The 20,185-nt window shown below is 63.5% G+C and overlaps 1 protein-coding gene across 1 annotated transcript; it reads right to left on the bottom strand.

Moving 5' to 3' along the window:
- Positions 1 to 5,463: 5,463 nt before the first annotated feature.
- On the bottom strand, positions 5,464 to 18,850 carry ADPRHL1 (ADP-ribosylhydrolase like 1). The gene is made up of 7 exons (XM_004745990.3): positions 18,433 to 18,850; positions 14,256 to 14,420; positions 12,285 to 12,410; positions 10,418 to 10,558; positions 8,245 to 8,372; positions 6,897 to 7,029; positions 5,464 to 6,099 (listed from the first exon to the last, which is right to left on the bottom strand). The coding sequence occupies exons 1-7, from the start codon at positions 18,740 to 18,742 to the stop codon at positions 5,942 to 5,944; spliced, it is 1,161 nt and encodes a 386-aa protein (XP_004746047.1). The 5' UTR covers positions 18,743 to 18,850; the 3' UTR covers positions 5,464 to 5,941.
- Positions 18,851 to 20,185: the final 1,335 nt, after the last annotated feature.

Below are 20,185 nucleotides of genomic sequence, written 5' to 3'. Positions count from 1 at the left end.
TTGCCACACCCGGCCGCAGGGTCATCAGAAACCTCACTTTTCCCACCAAGGTGGGTGGTCAGGGGGCACTCAGGCTCCGCGACCCAGGCCTCCTCCTGAGCCACGGGCTCTGTCTCCACACCATCGAGGCAGCCCGAGGCGCTGCGACCAGGGACCCAGGGACAGGGAGGAGCTGCGGTTGTGGGGGCTCATCTGCACAGCCACTCCTGCTGCCCTGGCACCGCAGGAGCGCCGGTCCGTGGCTTCCTAGCCTGGCTGGTAGCTGGTTGGCCGCCCGGCTAGCCTCATGTCTTCTGTGTGGTTCATCGAGACTCTGCCGTTGACCTGGTGGACCTCGCTGGGCGCCCTGTGAGGGCCCCGGCTGGTCTCGCTTCACCTGGTTCTCTCCCCGCCACTGGGCAGACTCGCGGCCTGAGCGTGGCTCTGGGGCTGCATCGCCGTCCAGGTGGCTTGTGTGTGTGGAGGGCTGTCGCCCAGGATGCCCAGCTCCGTGCCTCCCCCCGGCCCAGGGTCTCACAGGCACAACCCACGCGGCCTTCCCGGCGCCTCCACGGCCCAGCCGCCGCCCGCCTGGCCGGGCTTGGCAACCCCATGTTTCCCTCCACCCCGCGGTCACCTCTCTGCTGCACGAGGTCTAGAACGAGGTCACCTCTCCGCTGCACGAGGTTGAGAACGAGGTCACCTCTCCGCTGCACGAGGTCTAGAACGGTGTCCAAACTCTGTGGGTGAGGCTGTGGCCCTGAGTTCTTGGCTCCACCTCCCCGTGCTGCCCTCCTGCCTCCCTGAGCTGGCTCCCCACTGCTGGTACCCACACTCTGGAAGACACTCGCAGAAGCTTCAGCCCCCTGGAGCACCGGCCGCGGCGCTCATCCAGCCAGACCGACACCAGAGTCCAGACCCTCTCTCCAGGCCGCGTGCGCACAGGGCCTGTTGACGCTGGCGGAGCTCACGCTGGGACTGAGCGGCGGGCGGACGCCGTCACCGCGCAGCCTCCTCCAGGGCCCTGGTGTGCAGGCAGGGGCTGATGACGGCCTGCGGGATGCATGGCCACCCTGCTGGGGTTCCGTTCACCTTCAGGACTGCGGGTTGAGTCCCTCGATGGCTAAGATAGCTGTGGGGTCAATCTGACATCGGAACACAGGCCCCGAGGACACACCGTGTGGCCTCGTGCAGCCTGGCCGCTTCCTTGACTCAGTCTAAACAGGCAGCAGCTCTGGAGGAGTGCGAAGATTAGGGCAGCTCGGTGTGGACTCAGCCCCGTGCCTCTGCCGTCGCTACCCGATTCCTCCCGCCAGGGTCGCCGAACTTCAACACCGAGCGCCCCTCCGTGTCAGGAAGCACAGTGAGGACGCGTCCCGACTGTGTTTACCTACCAGCCTGTGGCGGGGCTGATGCCCGGGGACTTGCCAGGACCAGCTGGCCACACAAGAGGATGAAGATTCAGAGTGACGCCGGGAGCAGTGAGCACAGAGGGTGACCACGCGGTCTCCACCCGTAGGTAGCTTGTGTGTAACCGCCGCCCAAACACGGGACCCTCCTCACCCCCGCCCGCTCCTGCGCCATCTCTCTGTCCTGCTCCCTCTAGCCTGGGGAGGCCCTGACCCCGCAGAAACGCTGAGCTCTGTTTGCAGGATGGCTGAGCAGCGCGCCCTCACCACGTGGCTGAGCTGGGCTCCTGCCGCCCTGTGGGGACAGACTTCCCAGGGCTCAGGCTGCGAGCTGCCCCATCTGGCCCTCTGACCCCACCTTGTACTCTGCTCCAGCTGCACTGGCCATCAGTTGGTCCCTAGCTCATTCCTATCCCAGGGAACAAGCTGTTCCCTCTGCTTCATACCGCCTGCCCTCGGGGTTTCACCTGGACCCTCCTGAGGTCAGTCCCTGAGCTTGCGGCCCTTGTACCCCGGCTGGGGTCCCTGTCACTGAAGCAATCGTCATCGTCTGAGACTTGTGCGCCGTTGCAAGCACAGGGTAGGTTTGGCTCCATGTGGGCGGGAAACCCATCTGTTCTGCAGCTTCCTGGGGCTTACAGAGGGGTCTGGTAGGAGCAGACACTCAGCAGATCCCCATGGAGGGGCCCCGTCTGGGGCTCTCGCTCACCCTGCCCATTGCTATGACTCAGTTCCCACCTGTGCTCTGTCCCAGCCCCACACTCAGCCTTCCCTCCTACGACAGCCACAGTCTTGACGAACTCCTATGCATCCTTCATGGCCCAATTCAAATGGCCTCCTCATTGGAGCCTTTCCCAGTGGCCGGGTTATGCTGCCCCTACTGGTCCTGGGGAGGCTCCTCTGTGTCCCTGCAGGATACCAACATGGCCCTCAGCAGGCCTGCAGTCACGGAATCAGAATGGCTGGGGCGTGAGTTCTCCCGCAGGACGGTGCAGAAGCAACCCGGACCTGCAGACAGCCAGTGCTTTCTCCTCTGAGCCCCACACACCCAGCCTGAGCAGCATGCCGGACAGACGGGCCCTGTCACGGCAGGGAGGGCAGTTTGGGGACGGTAAGTCATTCGTGCCTCAAAGCCAGGTGGCTCCCTTCTGCTCAGCACTTCCCAGAGGCGGTCTGGGATCCAGATTTCGTGCTGGGCTGCTGCCCGGACGGCTGAGGCAGGCGGACATCCTCAGGCCCATGCCAGGACAGGACCGGCACACATTTCTCTGGGGCCAGTTGAGTAGCACGGCCGCGATAAGCTTTCCTGGTGGTTCTGTTGGTGCCTCTGGCTACTGAGAGGTCACCTGGAAATACAGCAACGCTGGGGTGTCAGGTGCAGGCTTGCCAGCAGCACCGGGTCCCTCGGGGGTCTTTGTGGGGCTCTTCTAGTGGACAGTGCCTGGCCTTCACTGTCTGCTTTTCCAACAGACATGGGTCAGGCTGTGTCAGCATGTCCTCAGGCAGCGAGGGGATGTCCTTTGGCCCCCGTGTCCTCTTCTGAGATATGGGGTCTGCCAAATCCCATGGCAACAGAGACGCCCCGGCCCCGCCAAGTGCATCCTCAGAAAGAAAGGGGAGAGAAGCCGGCCAGGATCACCCCCCAGTGCCCGTCCCCGCTTGTCCTCTCCACGGCGGCTCTGGGTCCTGGGTGATCTGCACGCACCCTTTCCTGCCCTTCAGAGGAAAGCCTGGGGCCAGCACTGCCCCCTGCTGCCCTCCGACCCAGCGCACTCTCCCACGGGCCGCACACAGCCTGTGCCCTTCCACGCCCTTGCAGATGCCCCTTGCGGGCGCTTGGGGGACCGGATCCCTGAGCAGGCGGGTCCTGCTGCCCAGAGGCTCGTGGGGTAGTTGCAGCAGAAGTTGTGGGAGTCAGAGTCAGGGGCCCTGCGCCCCCGGCCAGCTGCTTGGAGAGAGGGGTGGCGGCCCCGCCGTGGCTGATGGAGGCCCGAAACGCAGGCAGGCCGAGGGTCCTCAGGTGCTCTCCTCATTCTCTGGGCACGGCCACTGCTGGGTGCGTCCGTCCGCATCACTGAGAGAGAAAGCAGGCAAGTGTGGCCTGGGGTGAACAGCTGGTGAAGGGAACCTTTGGGGCCACTTTGTGGCTTTTTGTGGGTTTTAATGTACTTGGCAACAAGCTATTACAATGGGCGCCGTCTGGATGTAGGGCTGAGGGCTGACAGGTGGGCTGGGGGTCTCCCTGGTCTCCCTGGTGTCCCCCGGGCTGTGCCGTGAGAAGGCCCAGGGTCCCCAGTAGCCTCCTCAGAAACGGGTGTGTTTCCAGTTCTCTCCGCAGACACCTGGCCAGGCCTCATGTGCCATCTACTGCAGGTACCCGTGGGCCTGGAGCTGGGGACAGGTGTCAGGACACCGGGCAGGCATCTCGGAGGTGGGGCCAGACGGGCAGGGCCGCTGGGTTTACATTCTCCCGTCATGACCGCTTCCCCCCGGCTTGCCCCGCGGGGGCGTCGACCACACCTGCTGTCCCACCCCCCACTGGGGAAATCCCCTGCCAGAGGGGTGGGTCCCAGAAGACCCGGCTGAGGCCATGGTGCAGCTGGACCCTGAATGGACCCTTCCAGTCTCGCCAGGGGACTTCCTGGGTGAGCGACCCCCAGCCGTCAGGGGACAGTGCATCTTCCAAACCCACCCCCATCCGGCTTCCAGATGCAGAGCGCTGGGAACAAGAGTTCAAACCTGAACCAAAATCTCTTAACCAGAGAGCCTGGGGACACGAATCCATCAGATCCGCCCGAAGTCTCCACATGTGTGAGCCGAGCAGGGGACATGCTCCCACCCTGAGGCCAGCAGCGGCAGGAGCCGGGGCCTGTCCCCGAGGGCTTGGGGCTGCCGATGCTGCCCAGCACGGTCGGCTTGGCTGCGGACCTGAGCCCCGCTTCCGAGCCCGTGCGCCCACGTGCCGTGCCAGTGGAGCATAGAGGGGACGCCCTGCACTGCGGGAGGACGCGCCCCTGCCTGAGCCCCGCACGCAGGGGCGCAAAGCCGCGGGCTACCGGGGACGTGACGTCCCTGCTGGAGGGGCCCGCGTTGCCTCGGGAACGGGACAACCGAGGGACTGGACCACAGTGCCCAAGAAACCGTAGTGGCCAAAAGGACGGGGTCCCAAAATGCCAAAAGGGTGTGTGCGCGTGCGCGTGTTGAAACGCTCCCGCAGGACACGCGCGAGGCGACTTCCAGGGCCACGTGAGGGGCCTGGGAGCCGACCGCGGCTGGGGGCCTCCGGCTCTCCACACAGCGCCCCGGGCGCACGGCTCGGGGATGTTGGAAGCCGAGGGCGTCACCTCTGCGGGAGCGCGGGTCAGACCCGCAGGGCTGAGACCCCCTCACCAGGCCGTGGCCTCGTCTTCCGCGCGTGCAAGTCTCTGCAGCAAGACGGGGCCACGGTCTCCTCCTCTCGGGGGCCCTGGGAATCTGTGCTGTTTAGCCGGCGGGCTGCGAATAGACCCCCTTCCTGACCCTCAAGGACGGCTAGAGTCCTGGCGGCCCTGGGCCGCCGCGGTGGACGAGCCCGCTTACCTCCACGGCCTGCGCTCCCGGCGGTCCGGCCGCGAGGCCCCCTGCACGCGGCTTCCTGCCTTTCCCCCCGAAAATAAAAACAAAACAGCGGCAGCGGCAGCGGGCGTTAGTCCGTGACTCGGAGACCTTCCTCGCCAGCGCCTCCCGCGTCCGTCGCCTGCCAGCTCGCGCCAAGCCTTCGCGCCCTCCTGGGAAGCGAGGGGTGACCCCGCGGACCCCGGAGCCCCCTGAAGAGAGCGCCGCCACAGCCGGGCCGGCCCAGCCAAGCTGCCGAAGCCATGTTAAGCGCGAGACGCCCCCGGCTTTTATTCACACCAGATGCTACTTCCGAAAGACGGTGCGGGACGCTCCTGTCGGCCGGAGCAGGTGTGCTCGTTCTCTGCGCTCGCGGGCAGGGACCGGCCACGTCCTGAGCAGCGAGCCCGGTGGAGCCTGCGGTGGCCCAGGCCAGGCCCGGCAGGCCGCGTGACAGCCGCAGACCACACCGAAGGAGGTGCAGGGACACACGAGGACCCTTTATTTCCCGGTTTTCTCAGGCACTCGTTCCAAAGGGGTTGGTTTTTTAAGATCTAAGATCTAGTGTGATTAAAAATGCCGGCGGAGGTGAAGCGCGTGCTTCCGGCTGCCGGGCCGAGGCCAGGAGCAGGCGGGGACGTGCGCTGGGGACGTGCGCTTGGTCCGCGCGCAGCCGTCCTGGTTAGTGTGGTCGGCACCGGGGAGCCAGCAGCGTTAGTGGTGCACCCAGTGAGACACTCCGACTGTCCCCGAGGCTGTTTGTGCTGCCGCGCTGGGAGGCTTGGGGCCTCTGGCGTGGGACCACTGATGTCCCGGGGCCGCGCGAGGGCAGGACAAACATCCTCGCGGGACGGCAGGTGGGGTTCTGACACTGGGGAGGGGAGGGTTAGATGTGATTCTGGCCGGGGAGGCGTGGCGCACACCAGGAGGGCCGTGGGCCCCGACGGCGGCGGGAGGCTTTACTTCTCCTCCGTGGACAGGCGGTACAGGGCCTCGCCCAGGCGCGACAGCTCCTCCCTGTGCTCCAGGTCCTCATACAGGTCCGCGGGAACCCCGTCCAGGCCATGCAGCAGCCCGAACAGGCAGCCCGCAATGGTCCCCGTGGCCCCGCTCTCGCCTGGAACGAAAAACACAGGTCCTCAGGGACCTCGGGGTCGAGGCAGGCAGCCATGGCTCAGGGACCGGGCACTAGCAGAGCCTGCCAGTCCCCCTTGCCAAGGGCTCGTGTCAGAGACCCTCTGGGCAGCTCCCCGGACCCGACCCCGTCTTTGCTCCAGGTGCCCAACCTGAGGGGTTTGCTGCCCCTCCCACCCTCTCCTTGCACACCCGGACACGCGCGATTGTGTGCGGATGCCCGTGCTGTCCTGGGGGCCGGGTGCCCCGGGAGCCCACGTTTGCGGGCGGCACCGGCCCTCACCACCTCAGCCTCGGCACCAGGAACCGAGGGGCTCTGATGCCCATGGAGACTCTGTGCCCTGTGCGAGCTGGTGTTTGCCAGGAACCCCTCATTTCACACCCGCAGGAGAGAGTGGGCACCGGGGGGCGGGGAGATCCTGCACAGCCTCGGGACCGTGACAGCTGCCCCTGCGAGGCTCAAACCCGCAGCGCTGATGCAGAGTCCCACAGAACCCTGTCTGGCCACAGGGTCGGCAGAACCATATGGGGCTGTCGCAGCAGGATGCCCACTCTTCGCCCAGTGGCCTTGGAGGGGAGGGGCACGGACCCCGTCTTCCCCAAAAGTCCTTTCCTCGTGAGCTCAGGAAAACGGCCATGCGAGGCAGCACCCGCCCAGAGAAGGACACACATTCTGGGGGGCAGGAGGCCAGGCCCTTGGAGACCCTGGGAGGACACTTTGGGGTGAGAACAGGTTGCTGGTCGCCCAGAACCCAAGACCATTAAAGAAGGCAGTCCCACCTCCGTGACACATGGCCCGGTGGCAGAGCTCGGTCCAGCTGTCCCCGGCTCCAAGGAGAGCGTCGTAGGCAATCATGGGAGCATCGTGGCCCCGCCGGCCCCCTCGGCCTTCTGAGCTCCATTTCCGGTAAGCCTGAAGGAAGAGTGGGGTCAAGGTCACGCGAAAGCAAACCAGTGTTGGCTGGGGCATGAGCTCCCGGTTTCTTCCAGGTCACAGGTGTTTACCTGCTGGCTGTGCACTTACGGGGCACCGTGTGTTTGCCAGGCACGGTCCCAGCGCTGGGCTGACCATGCACAGGAAAGACTCATCTTTGGAGGCTCCCATGAATGCAGGCCTTCCTGTGACAAACCAGCCTGGCCACGAGTTGGGGCAACTGCCAAGTCTGTGGTGACAGAGCCTACGCGGCCCTCGTCTGAGCAAAGCACGGGCCCAGCGGGCGCCAAGGCCCGAGGCAGGGTGGGGTGGGGGCTCTGCATGAAGCCCCGTGGGGTGTGCCGCACGTGGTCAGGCTGGCGAGAGCAGGGATCGGGCAGGGGCCAGGAGGGGGGGATGGGCTGTCACAGCCCCATGCCTTGGGGACCTTCAGCCTTGGTCTGGGGCAGCCGTATCATCTGTAGGACTGCCCACCAGGGCCTTCCTGCATCCAGGCGAGGTCCACGGGGGCACACAGAGGGGCGGTAAGGACACCCGAGCAGGAAGGGTGGCCCTCCCTCTTCTCTGACACCGTCCTGACATCGTCCTCACACCTGGAACGCAGACGCGCTGGCTGGGGCTGGGGCAGCCGGCTGGGACCACAGGGGTGCCCTCGGCAGGCAGAGGGGCCGCCCACAAGTGTGCTCAGTGCCTGACTGCAAGGGGCTTCAGCTTAGCTATGGACGACACGTGCGGATCTCGGCCACGCCGCAGGGACTCAGGTCTCTCCCCCGTGCTAGCGCCCCCGATGCCGACAGCGTCCGCTGGCTGGGGTGTTGGCAGCCCGAGGCAGGGTGATGGCATGCAAAGCCTTGTTCATCAGCCTCGACTTGAAGTCGTAACCCCAGAGAACATGAAGGGGAACAGAACGTCTTTAACAACCCTATTTTCAAATTTTCTAGCACATACCGTGCTTTTAGTGAGAGAAAGTGGAAGATGAACTTTTATCTGTTTCAAACATGCTTCCTCCAGGAAGGTTTGCAACACACAGCGCCCCCCACCGCCGCCATGGCTGCTCTGGGCCCCTCGTTGCCGGCGGTGGGGGGAGCCTCTCCGGCCGGGCTCCTCACACAGCCGGAACACAGCCGGGCCGCCGTGGCCCCTCGGCGGGGACCCGGCCATGACCGTCCCCACCCTTGGACACGCCAGACTTACCTTGTCCCTCTCCTCTGCGTCATAGCGGTCAGGGAAGACGGCTTTGCTCCCCGAGTCGTCGCTGATCTTTCTCTCCTCCAAGTAAAACTGCCACTTAGCTTCAAAGTAAAACCAGTGCTCCTGGTACTCTGCAGAGAGAGCAGGTGCGCTGTGCCAAGGGCCGCCGGCTGGTGGGGGCCGGGCGGGCGGCCGGAGGTGGAGGGCTGAGCCCACCCGGCCACGGCTTCGTGGCTCCCGCTGGCGTCCACCACTGCTTTGAAACCACCGCGAGGAACGTGGAGACAGGGACAAAGCAGCCCTAAGCCTTGCTCGACTCTGTCTGGGACCCAGGACCCAGCCTGCAGTCCCAAGACTGTTCTCCTGTGTGTTCTGAGCCTGTACCCCTGCCCTGACACATGCAGCTGGGGTGCAGGTGACGACAGTGAGCCTGGGCGTCCCTCTGGCTGGCGGCTGACACCGTAGCACCTCCTCGCCAGCTCGGGGAGCCCCCAGCTCAGGGGCACAGCCGACACCCGTGGGATGGGGGACGGCTCGGAGTCACAGATAGGCCCTAGGACAGGTGTTGGTGGGGCTCTGGGTCCTGAGGGACCTGCAGGCTCCCAGGAAAGCTGGCCAGAGTCCACTTTACAAAACTAACAGCAAAGCCACCGAAGGCCGGGGCAAGGTGACCAGGCCAGACAGGAAGGCTCTGAGGACACCCGGGCTTGGCCCGCGTGGGGCCACTTCTCTCCCGGCCGCTGGGCAGCAAGTTCGGGGACAGATGTCCAAGCAGAGAGACGGGGAACAGAGTTGCTAGTGTCGGTACTGCCCACGGGTTTTGTCACCACTAATCAGAAAGCCCTGTACACAATTTTCTCCAGACGGTTTTGGGTTTCTACTGAAAAGGGTGTGTGTCCTAGAAGGTCATAAAACTCTAGGTTGAACACGTTTAAAATTAAACAGAAAGATCCAAGTCCTCCCTGTTCCTGACCAGGAGTGCCCCTGACGGCTGCTCTGTGGAAAAGCCTGGGGAGCTCTGGGGACTGTCCCCCATGCAGCGGGAACACTCCGCATGGCCCGCACTAGGCCTCTTGACCTGTCTCTCCTGTGGAAGGACGCGGCCCCAGGCAGCCTCGCCACTGCAGAGAGCCCGGGCTGAGTGACTCAAGCCAGGCAAAATAAGGCAAGTGTGGAGCTCTGTTCTATGATTAGGGTTATAGGGGACACTTGAGTTCACGGTGGACAAGAGGTTCTCTGCTTCCCTCTGGAATGGGCTGGTGGGCAAGTTTCCCAGCTCTATGAGCCGGCAGAAGCAGAGGCAAAGCTCTCCTGGTCACGTTGGTCTGGAAGCTTCTCCAGAAGCATTTATAATGAGTCCCCACTTGTCAAAGGTTGACAGTGGGTTTCCTGTCTCAAGACCTCGGCCTCGGGCAGCCCAGAAGACCACAGCCTGCTCCTGCACCCACACCCCGAGGGCCCTCTGCCCCAGGAGGAACACGTACAACTTCAGAACAGCCACGCGGAGCTCCGGGCCCTCCCAGAGGGAGAGAGCCCTGCGCGGGGCCAGCTGCCCGAGGAGAAGCCGTGGGCTTTCTGGCCCTGCGCCTGCTTCTCTGTCTGGTCTGTCAGGTGCCATTTCCCCGACGCCAGAGACACCGTGATCCCGAGAGCCTCTGCCGGACAAGCCAGTGGACGCCACATGGGCAGCCATGGGGGGGTGTCTTCTGACCACGGGTTTGGGTAACTGGGACAGACAGACATTTCTGGGTGTTTATGTCACCAGCGGGCACAGATACCCGTCTGGGCTCTGGGTCCGGCCATCCGGAGCTTTGGGAGCAGTGTGGACGTCGGTGTGGGCGTCCCTCTCCCCAGGGACGGGCTACTTTAGGACCATCCGGAATGCCGAAGCCCGGTGTGCGCCCTCTCGTCTATCTGGCTGCTGTCAGACAGCAGGACGCTGGGGTCGGGCTGTGGAGCTCCAACTGCTCGACTGTTCCTGGTCTCCCGGCTACAGGAGTCCCCTGGGCAGGTGTCGCCCTCTGCCAGGGGTGCCTTGGCCCGCTTGGCGGGGTCAGGCCCCCGCCTCATTGTGGGGTGGTCCAACCGCGAGCTGTCTGGGAACCTGATCTGAATGTGCCCTGAGTGTGCATCAGGCCCGCCTGATGGGGAGCGACAGGAAAGGGGCTGGGCTTACCTGCCAGGTGCCGGATGGTCTTTTTACAGTACTCCTCGGCCAGCGGGACTGTCCGCACCATGTCCCTGCCCCACTGCTCCAGCGGCTTGCCCTGGGCAGCGTACGATGCAAACAGGGCCGTGCACAGGGACCCGAGGAAGCCTGCGAGGCAGAGGGCAGAACAACAGAACAACCATGGCTCTGGGCTCGGGGTCCTAGGCCGTGGCTCCGGGCACACTGGCCTTCCATCTCCTGCACAAAGGGCTGTGGTGGGGACACAGGAATGCCCGCCAGGCCTGCCCGAGGCTCACGGAAAGGACAACCACTCAGAGAGAGGCACGGCCGTCTCGGAACTGCCCTGGGGCTTGCTGGCCACTCTGGGAGGGACTGCTGCAGGCTGGGAGTCCGTGTCCGGTTCTCAGACCTGTCACCATCCTGACCCCCTGCCGTGGCCCTCCCCCAGGGGTATCCAGCCTCCAGGCCGGGCACCGCAATCCGACTGCGATGCCTGCAGCCCGCAGTGTCCGGAACACTGGACAGGAGCCCCTGCCTTCCTGGAGTAGCCTGCGGGCCCTCAGACCCTCCGTGTCTCATCGGGGCTTTCCGCAGAAACACACTGTGTCACGCGTTTCCTTCATATGAGCGGACAGTCCATCAGCCAATGTTGTAGAGGTCGGGACTGCAGACCTGGAGTCCTGTGGACCTCAGACTGTCGGCAGACACTCGGCTCTGTCACGCCTGGAGGCTTCCCGGGCTCAGCCCGCCTCCACCTGCACCACGGGCTAGCGGGCACTCAGCACGGAGCCCTCCCCAGCCGGCCAGGACAGCGCCAGCCGCTCCACATGTCTGCCTGCCGTGAGTGCCCCACGCGGGTGCTGCCAGGGGGGCACAGGGCAGCCACACCAGCTACAGCAACATTGAAAGTGGCTTGGAGGACGCCTGGGGGGCTCCAGAAGCGTCTGCCTTCGGCTCAGGTCATGATCTCGGGGTGCTGGGATTGAGCCCTGCATCGGGCTCTCTGCTCAGCGAGGAGCCTGCTTCTCCCTCTGCCTCCCCCGTTCACGCACCTGCTCTCTCTCAAATAAATAAAGTCTTTCAGGAAAAAAGAAAGTGGCCTTGAAAGAGGGAAGTCTCAGGGCAGCGGCGGGCTAGGCAGGCGCGTCCCCTGCCCTGATTAATGCGTGGTTACAGGTTTGCGAGTTTCATGTCATTCTTTTTTTTTTTTTTTTAATGTATTTACTTGACAGAGACACATCGAGAGGGAACACAAGCAGGGGGAGTGGGGGGGGAGCAGGCTCCCTGACGATCAGGGGCCTGACGAGGGGCTCAATCCCAGGACCCCGGGATCCTGACCCGAGCTGAAGGCAGACATTTAACGACGGAGATACTGAGGCGCCCACGTCAATCTTTCTTAAACTTAGGAGCCGACAGCCCTTCTAGGTCGTGACTCATGGTTAGTGCTGGGGCCCCGCCTGCCCTCATGCTGTGTGACGGACCTGCGGTGGGAAACCCCAGGAGCAGCCGGCGTCACGGCTCCAGGAGGACAAGCCCAGAGCTCGGGGCTCCATGCTCTGTCCTCCTGTGCAAGTTGGCCTGGCTCCCAGTGCCGCAGTCATCCCCGCGACAGGTGGGGAAACAGAGGCACGGCTGGGGACGGGCGCGGCGCTCAGCAGAAGATGCCCGACCTCTGTGACACAAAGTGTCCGCCCGAGACGTCAGCCCGGGGCGCAGCTTCCTTTCCCTCCCCCCGGCGCACACGGCGCCACACATGCCGGGTTCACCCTCTCCAGAGCTGCCACGTTCAACGCCGAGCCGGCTCTTAGGTCGACCACATAGCGTACGCGGTGCGTGCCGGCCGACAGGCAAGCGACCCCGGGGACAGCGTCACCTGTGGGGTGGTTGTGTGTCATTCTGCCGCACTCGACGCTCACTTCCACCAGTGTCTCCAGGCGCTCTGGCTTCCAGTACCGCATGCCGACGCACATGGCTTTGGTGGCGGCCCCGAACCCTGACCCTGGGAGGAACACACAGTACACCCAGTTTCAGACTTGGCTCCGAGAACCCCGCCTCTGGCAGCCGGACTTCCACGAGTGACCGGACACGGACACACACTTAGGGAGCACCGATCCAGTCTCATGAAGGGAGTGGCAGACAGGCCTACGACCCAAGTGCCTGACACACAGAGAGGACGTGGACGGCAAAGCTTCTGCATGTCGGAAGGTTGCTCCGGCATCGGACACAGAATTCTGGGTGGCTTGGGACGCACTCCCGCGCTCTCCCGGGAAGACGCTGGGCACAGACCCGCAGAGACTGCGTGCTGTAGCCGGACACGTTGGCTCGCTGTGAAGCCAGCTCCGCTGAGCGGCCTGCCTCGGAGCGAGGGCGCCGTCCCGGGGTCCCGGGGTCCCAGGGTGTGACGACAAGCCACCGCACTGCCCTCCCACATGCTGACGGACGCCTGGGCCATTTCCCCCGGTGGGGGGTGGTGACAGCACCGTGAACTCTCCTAACCAAACCTTGGTCCCGGCACATACTTTCTTTTCTCTGGGGCGGACACCCCGGAGGGACCGTTCAGCTCCTCCGAGCAGTGAGCGGTCACCTCGGAAGGAGCTGGGTGGTCGTGTCCTGTGTCCCCCCGATGGGCCTCACGGTCAGTCTTTCCACACCCTCGCCAACACCTGTCGTTTCCTGACTTAATTCCAGCCCTTCTGACTGGCGTGAGGGGGGATCTCACTGTGGTTCTGACTGGGGTTTCCCTGACGCCGAGTGCTGTGGAGCGACTTTTCCCGTGTCTGCTGGCGTCTGAAGTCTCCTCGGAGAAGAGTCTGCTCCCGTCTCTGAGACTTGAGCACTATTCCTTCACATCGTTTCTCTGCTGCCCTTCGCTCTACGGGGCCCTGCCACAGGCACATGAGGTCACTGTAAGTCGCCTGTGCTTTTTTCCTATTCGCGAATTCTTTTTCCTCTGTGTCCCACTCTGGGTTGTTTCTACTGTTGTGCCTTCAGACTCACTAAGTTTTTCTTCTGAAAACTATAATTTCACCCAGTGCATTTAGAAACTCAGACGTCGTAATGTTTTTCTGAAAATGTGATTCGTGTCCATCTGTGTCCTTAAGTAACTGCTTCAGCCTGTGGAGTACCTACAGCTTTACACCCGTTCCGTGACTCGAACAGCTGCCTCAGGCTTCATGGGTTCTGATGATTGACTTTTCTCTCCGTGATAGATTCTGTTTCCTTTCTTTCATGCCGCGTTAGATGCCATGATTAGATGCCAACCTCAGGATAAGCCAACAGTGGGTTCTGTCCCCCAGTATAATTCCAGATGGGGAGACCTGTCCTTAGTATAAGCCTAGAGTGGGGTCCGTCCTCAGTAGAAGCAGAGACAGGGGGACCCCTCCTCAGTAGAAGCTCAGATGGGGGGACCCATCCCCAGTATAAGCCCAGAGTGGGGTCCGTCCCCAGTATAAACCCAAAGGGGCACGTTTGTCCTCTATAAACCTGGCAGGGCAGGCCCAGGACCCAGGAGCTGGTGCCGTGGAGGCAGAGATCTGGTCACGTAAATATGGCCCCTCTGAACACATTGGAGCATCCTGGGGACAGACCACATGCTGCTAGTACGTGTTTTCCTGACTTTGGTGAAATACAAGCTTAAAGGGAAGGCAGTCGAGAGTGATCCTTAAGATGAACCCAGGACTGGTGTGGATGGACGCCTGGGTGTCGGCCGTGGCACCCGGGAGCCCCAGCTGTCCCCCTGTGCTGCGCAAACCTGCGGTGTTGCTGGTTAGTGGACGGCACACAGGTTAGTGTCCAGGCTGCTGTCCCACATGCGCTTTATGGGGAGAAGAAAGCGCTCCCTGACCTTTCTCGTTGAAAGGCGTGTGCCAGGCAAGGAGGTAGTTATCTGGCTTCAGCTGCGAGCAGCCTTCCAGGGTGGCCGGGTCCGCCCAGTGTTCTGGAAGCTTCTCGAGGACCTCCACGTAGCGCCTCACCATCTCCCGGTACAGGTCGTCCAGGCACCAGTAGTCTGGGAATGAAAGAGCAGGAGAACAGGGTCAGGCTGAGCAGGAAGGGCAGCGGCCTTGTGAGCCCCAGGGCAGCAGGGACAAGGCAGGTGGCAGTAAGCTTCGTGGCCCCACGTGCGCGGAAGAGGAGGAAGCTTCTGGCGATCTACCGCCCACAGTCGTGGCTCCCTGGGGATGTATAGCCTGCACAGGCTTCACTCTGGCTACACAGCAGAGTCCAGACAAAACCCACAGTTCTACCCACGTGAGGACTGGCCTGAAATCTGCCTGTTCCCTGGGCTTCTGCGAGCCGGTGTCTCTGTGCGGCAGGCAGAGCCTCCGTACTCCGTCGGCCGTCTCCCTCCTGGGAAGCAGCCCAGGGCAGCCCCAGCTTGTCCCAAGCTGTCCCCAGTGTGTGAGGGCGTCCCTTGAGGATGGCGGACATGGAGGGCAGGGTAACTAAAGCGCTGCCCATCAGCTGTCGGGGGGCCGTTCCCCTCGACAGTTGCAGGTGCCCCCAGCACCGCCAGCTTGTCTTGTTGGGTCATGGGGAAGGCTCCGTGGGTTACGTGACCTGCCCGAGCCCAGAGATGATGGTAACCAGAGGTCGAGGGCAAGGTCTGAGCACCGCTGTCATTAAAAGCCCAGCCTGGTGGGTAGAGGCCACAGAGCTCCAAATGTGGGGTCCAGTTTCTTTGTTCCATCAGAGAGCAGGGCGGGGTGGTGGAGAGGCCGCTGTGCCAGGCCAGCTGGGCAGGGGCAAGGCGCCAGTGGGACTTGCACAGCTACCAACAGACTCACTCCGTACCCAGAATGCATGTCCGCCCCTCTCCTGGGTGCACACCCCGACGTGGGGTGGTGTTAGGAGGGAGCCCTGACCCCGTCCTGGTCACCCCGGCTCCAGGGAGACAGGTGCACTCGGCAAGCCCCTCCCTGCGCCAGGAGGGAAGCTCCTGCCGCCCTCGCGCCCGAGCTGTGGCTCCGAGACGGGACCTGGTCCTCAGTCCTCCTGCCCCAGCTGCACACGGCAGGCGGCCTGTGGGACGCGCCACGCATGGCCGCAGTCTGGTGGGGTGTATAGAGAGTGTGTGGCCAGCCGGGTTGGGGGGGTAGTGGGCTTCGCGGGGCACACGGCTGCCGGGGTCATCCAGATGACCTCCCTTACAAACAAACAGCCTTCCTTAACTCGAAGTGGGGTGAGGGAGCCGGCCTTCCAGAATCCCTCAGGTAATCCGTTCTATTCTGGAATCACATCCTTCTGAAGGAAAAAAAACCTCCTTAAAAACAAAATAGCAACAGTCTTGTGTTTCAGGCTAGAATCCAAACCAGAAACAGGTTTTCCGGAGCCGCCGTGCTGCCTCGTCGGACTCTCGCCACCTTGTGACACGGCCTGTGGGCTCACCCTTCTCCGCCTTCCCGCTCTGTCTCTGCAAAGACAAGTCCACTCACGAAACCCCCGCACGCGTCCCAGCCCACGTCAGCGTAAAGAAGACAGAATGCCCACAGCAACTCGTTTTGTAGTAAAAATGTCAGCTTTTCAAAATGCTGTTCCCACCAGGGAGCCGGCGACGGAGGGGACAGAGAGCTGGGTCTGGACAGGCCGGGTGCATCACGCGTGGGCCAGGCCCCCCGTTCCCCTGCGGGTACACACACGCTCGAGACACCTGCTGTGGTCCCCGGTGGGCTCACGTCCCGCACCCCCGTCCCGTGCCCGCGCCCCCACCTCGTCTACGTAAGCCTGTGCCGGAGGCGTCATCGTCCCAAAGAGCAGGAGGGAAACCAAGCTCACGAGTTTGAGGCCCGAGAGTGGCAGGCCCCAGGGCCCCCGAGGCGCCCTTGGGCGACGGGCACAGGGCTGCACACACAAGGCAGCTTTGGTGACTGCGGGCCGTGAGCCCGCCGGCGTGCTGCGGACACCGGATTGCCCGCCGGCCTGCAGGGAGCGCGACGCTGCTCGGGGGCCAGGACTGATCTCACCCAGTTCCGCGCATTCCGGAGACGCAGCCCAAAGGAGCAGGTCACGCGGGCCGTCTGTGACCCTGTGTCTCCCTCACGACAACAGGAAGGACCTCGCGGCCCCACAGCGCAGAATGGCAGACGCACTTGAAAATGCCAACCCATGGTCCCAGTTTGTGTGTGGGTCTGAGGAATTAGCGTCCACAGGGTCCTGGAGGTCCCCGTGCGGCCGCTGGCTGCAGGCGGAGGGCATGGCGCGAGGAACTTGTGTGTTGGACGCAAGTTACTTGGTCTCGTCCCTGCTCAGACCTCACGTGGCTGTGGGGCCCTGGGGCGAGTCAGCTGACCTCTCTGTGTCTGTCCCTCTTTTGTAGAGCAATGGTAAGGACGTCAGCTTTTGGGGTGACATGAGGGTCAGACGGTGACACAGGCGGGGTCAGCACACAGCACGCTGCGCTCAGCACCACGTCGGGGCTGGTGGGGCCCGTGGACGGGCCTCAGAGGCTCCATTTTGGCTGCAATTTGTTATTTTTTTTTATCTCTCTTTTTTTTTCAATTTGCTATTTTTTTTAATAAAGATTTTATTTATTTCACGAAGACTGGGCACAAGCAGGGGGAGTGAGAGAGGGGGAAGCAGGCTCCCCGCTGAGCAGGGAGCCCGACCCGGCCCGATCCCTGGACCCTGGAATCATGACCTGAGCCGAAGGCAGCCGCTTCCCCAACGGAGCCCCCAGGTGCCCCACAGCTTGCTATTCATCGATAAAAGATCCAGCTGCTGGACTAGATTTGAATAAATTTCCCCTTAGATTGTTAGTGACTTGAACAAGAACCACGCTGCGCTTTGCGGAGGTGCCGGGTCGGGCCCTCTTCTCCAGCGACCCCTGGAGACCGGCAGGCCAGGCGGTGCTGGGCACGCAGCGGCCCCTGGTGCCCCGGCCGGAGGCGGGGGCTTGTCTCGGCTCAGAAACGAAGCCCCGAACGCCCCCCCACTTCCTCCGTTTCACATCAGGCAGATCCTGCCGTTTCTGTCAAGAGGGCTCAGGCTAATCTCGGAGAGCCCGTCGGTCCGGGGGCGGCTGCAGACGCGCGGCGGGTGGGCTCCACCGTCACGAGACATGGGGGTGGGCGCGGAGAGGACACGGGGACCGCGCGGGGCGCCCGGCCACAGGCGCCACGGAGGGAGCCGCGTTTGGGAGCAAGGCCCGGCCGCCCCGCCCGAACCCGGGGCCGGGGCTGGGCTCGGGCGCGGCTTCCTGAGGAGGGTGGGCGTCCTGCTCCGGGTCAGCCCAAGGACAGACACCGGAGACACGGAGACACGGAGACACCGGACGTCCCCGCTGCACAGACTCAGGGAGGTGCCCCCCGCTCGGCGCCCTTGAGCTATCTTATCTGTGCGGCTCTAGGCCTCGCCTGGGCTATTTTGGATCCAGCGGCAGACGGCATTCCTGCCCGGTGAGCGCAGAGCTAAGCTGGGCGAGCCCCCGGCACGGGGCCCGAGGCCTCTCTGCCGCCCGACTTGCACCCTGTTAGCTGGAACCGGCCCAGGAGCTGTGCTCACCCCCCGCTGCTTCCCTGAAAGTCGTGCAGACACGCGCCCCCGTCCACCTGCTGCCCAGAGAACACGTCACGCCCCCGGCCCCAGCGGCCAGACTCACCGCGTCGCCTCCCGACAAGCGGTTTAGGCAGATACCTGAGTCCTATTTTGGGAGATGGCATTTAGACTCAAACTCTTTGGGATTATAAGTAATCCCCAAACAATGTTATCTTAATGGGCCCAAATTTCCAGTGGGCTTATTGTTTTTCTCTTCCTTCAGAGTAAAACTGGAGGGCCGACTGCCTACAGGGAGAAGCTGGACCCTCTTGCGAAACAGCCCGAAGCGAGACATTCAGTTGGTTTAACTCTGGAGACACGTTTACAGACGTGAACCGAGTCAGATTTCGGAGGCCGACCGCAGACAGGCAGAGTGACACAACCCGGAGAGGCGGCGAGAAGGGGTGCTGGTGGCCAGGGTTGGGGTCGTCGCGGTGGAGACGCTCGGCGCCCGCAGGACTGCGGCTGAAGGCGGGTGGCCGGCTTACCTGTGGTCAAGGCCCCGGCTGTCGTCAGGTGCATGATGGTGTTGTCACTCACTGGCCATGTCTCTGGGGAGAGTGGCCGCTGGTCCAGGCTCCCGCTTGTCTGCAGCCCCTCCTGGACCTTCTTTCTGGAGGCACTGTTGTCCTTGTGGGCATGTCTGTGTCCGAGCGCGTCCCCCACGGCCCCCAGCAGCATCGCAGCCTTGAACTTCTCCATCGCGGAGGCCGCTCCTCTGGCGGTTCGGCTGCCCCACGCCCAGCCTTGGTGCTTCACGGCCGTGGCCTTCAGTGCCCCCCAACCCCCGCCCCGCATGGTGGTCACAGTGCCGCTGGGAGGAGCCCCGAATGGCCAGGCACACCCCTCTGTCTCGGCAGGTGGCACCAATGAGAACCTCTCCGGCCCTGCTGCTCCGGGCGCCTGTGCAGGAGCCGCGTGGTCACAGCCCTCCCGTAGGCGTCAGGGGGGCAGGAGCTCTGAGCCGTGACAGCTGCAGCCGCCTCCCCACGGAGCGACAACTCTCCGTGCTCAGCCGGAGCCAGAGCTGGGGAAGGCGAGCACCGGCCTCCACAACTTGGGGTCGAGTCCCAGGGCAGTGCCTCGGGCGCGCCGGGCTCGGGCTTGGGCAGGCAGCCTCCTGCTCTGTGCACCTGCTCCTGCGGGCTCTGCCCCGACAGCCTGGTTTTTTCTCGCATTTCAGGGAAATGGAATCGTGCACTCTGTGGCCTGATGGCATCACGTCGCGTTCCATTCTTTCCATGCAGTTTCACTTTTTGGAAAACTGTTTTGATGACACAGTGTTTGTCAGAAAACCTAGGGAATGTGCAGGCCAAGGAGAGAAGCGCCTGGCATGTCTGTGGGTGCGGGTCTCGCCCTTGGCTCTCGTGCGGCGGCCAGGCTCCAGACCCCAGCCTGTGCGCAGACGTGCCCAGGTCTGCGGGGCGGATGCACTACAGGAGGGGAGGCTGCGGTGCGAGTGTGCGAACCAGGCCCTGGGGTTGAAGCTGGGAGTTCAGAAGCAGTGTCCCCGCCCGCCGCTGGCCCCGGGACCAGGTCAGTCATCAGACCAGATGTAGGGCCCATCAGCCCTGGATCCAAGGAGTGCGTCTGAGAACCAGAGCACTCCTTCCACTAACAAGATGCTGAGCCGCACCTGAGCCCGGGGACGGTTCAGTCAGCACTTGGGACCCAGGAGGCTGTGGAACATTCTTCTAGCGAGCAGGGTCCTGGGGAGTGAAGCCTGTGTGCTCCCTACCTAGCGGGACCGGACATCCCAGACATGCAGGCCAAGGAACGTCCTTAGAGGGCAGCATGGTCTGTGGCCCGTCCCTTCTGCTGGCTCTGAGGCCGTGGGAACCTTCTGTGAAGCGGCCAGGAGTGGCCCCACGCTGTCCGGCCCGTGTGGGCACTGCCCACAGCCTGCGGCAGCTCACGGAGCCGCAGGCACGCGCCCCCCACGCAGCCGGACTGCCGCGCTTAGTCGTGCCTCTGACTGGGAAGACGTGCCCGTGTCCTCTGTGTCTTCACTATGCCTCTTACACGCGGCTGCTCGCTGCATTCCTGTCGGTTCACAGTCCACGCTCCCGGGGTTCTGGTACAGGAGCCCATAGCTCAGGGAAAGCCTCTCTCATCTTCAATGGAAACAAGCACTTAGTGGGCACACTCTGGTGACAGAAAGGGGAGCACCTGGCCTGGCTGTCCGCTGTGGGACACGACCATCTAAGCAGGGGTGCAGGCCGCACACGGGGGGTGTCCTGA

The sequence above is a fragment of the Mustela putorius genome, unplaced genomic scaffold (genome assembly GCF_011764305.1).
Source record: "Mustela putorius furo isolate JIRA1106 unplaced genomic scaffold, ASM1176430v1.1 tig00000551_pilon_pilon_pilon, whole genome shotgun sequence".
Classification (NCBI taxonomy): domain Eukaryota; kingdom Metazoa; phylum Chordata; class Mammalia; order Carnivora; family Mustelidae; genus Mustela; species Mustela putorius.
The sequence above is the reverse complement of the archived record's forward strand: the minus strand, read 5'-3'. Positions and strand labels throughout refer to the sequence as shown.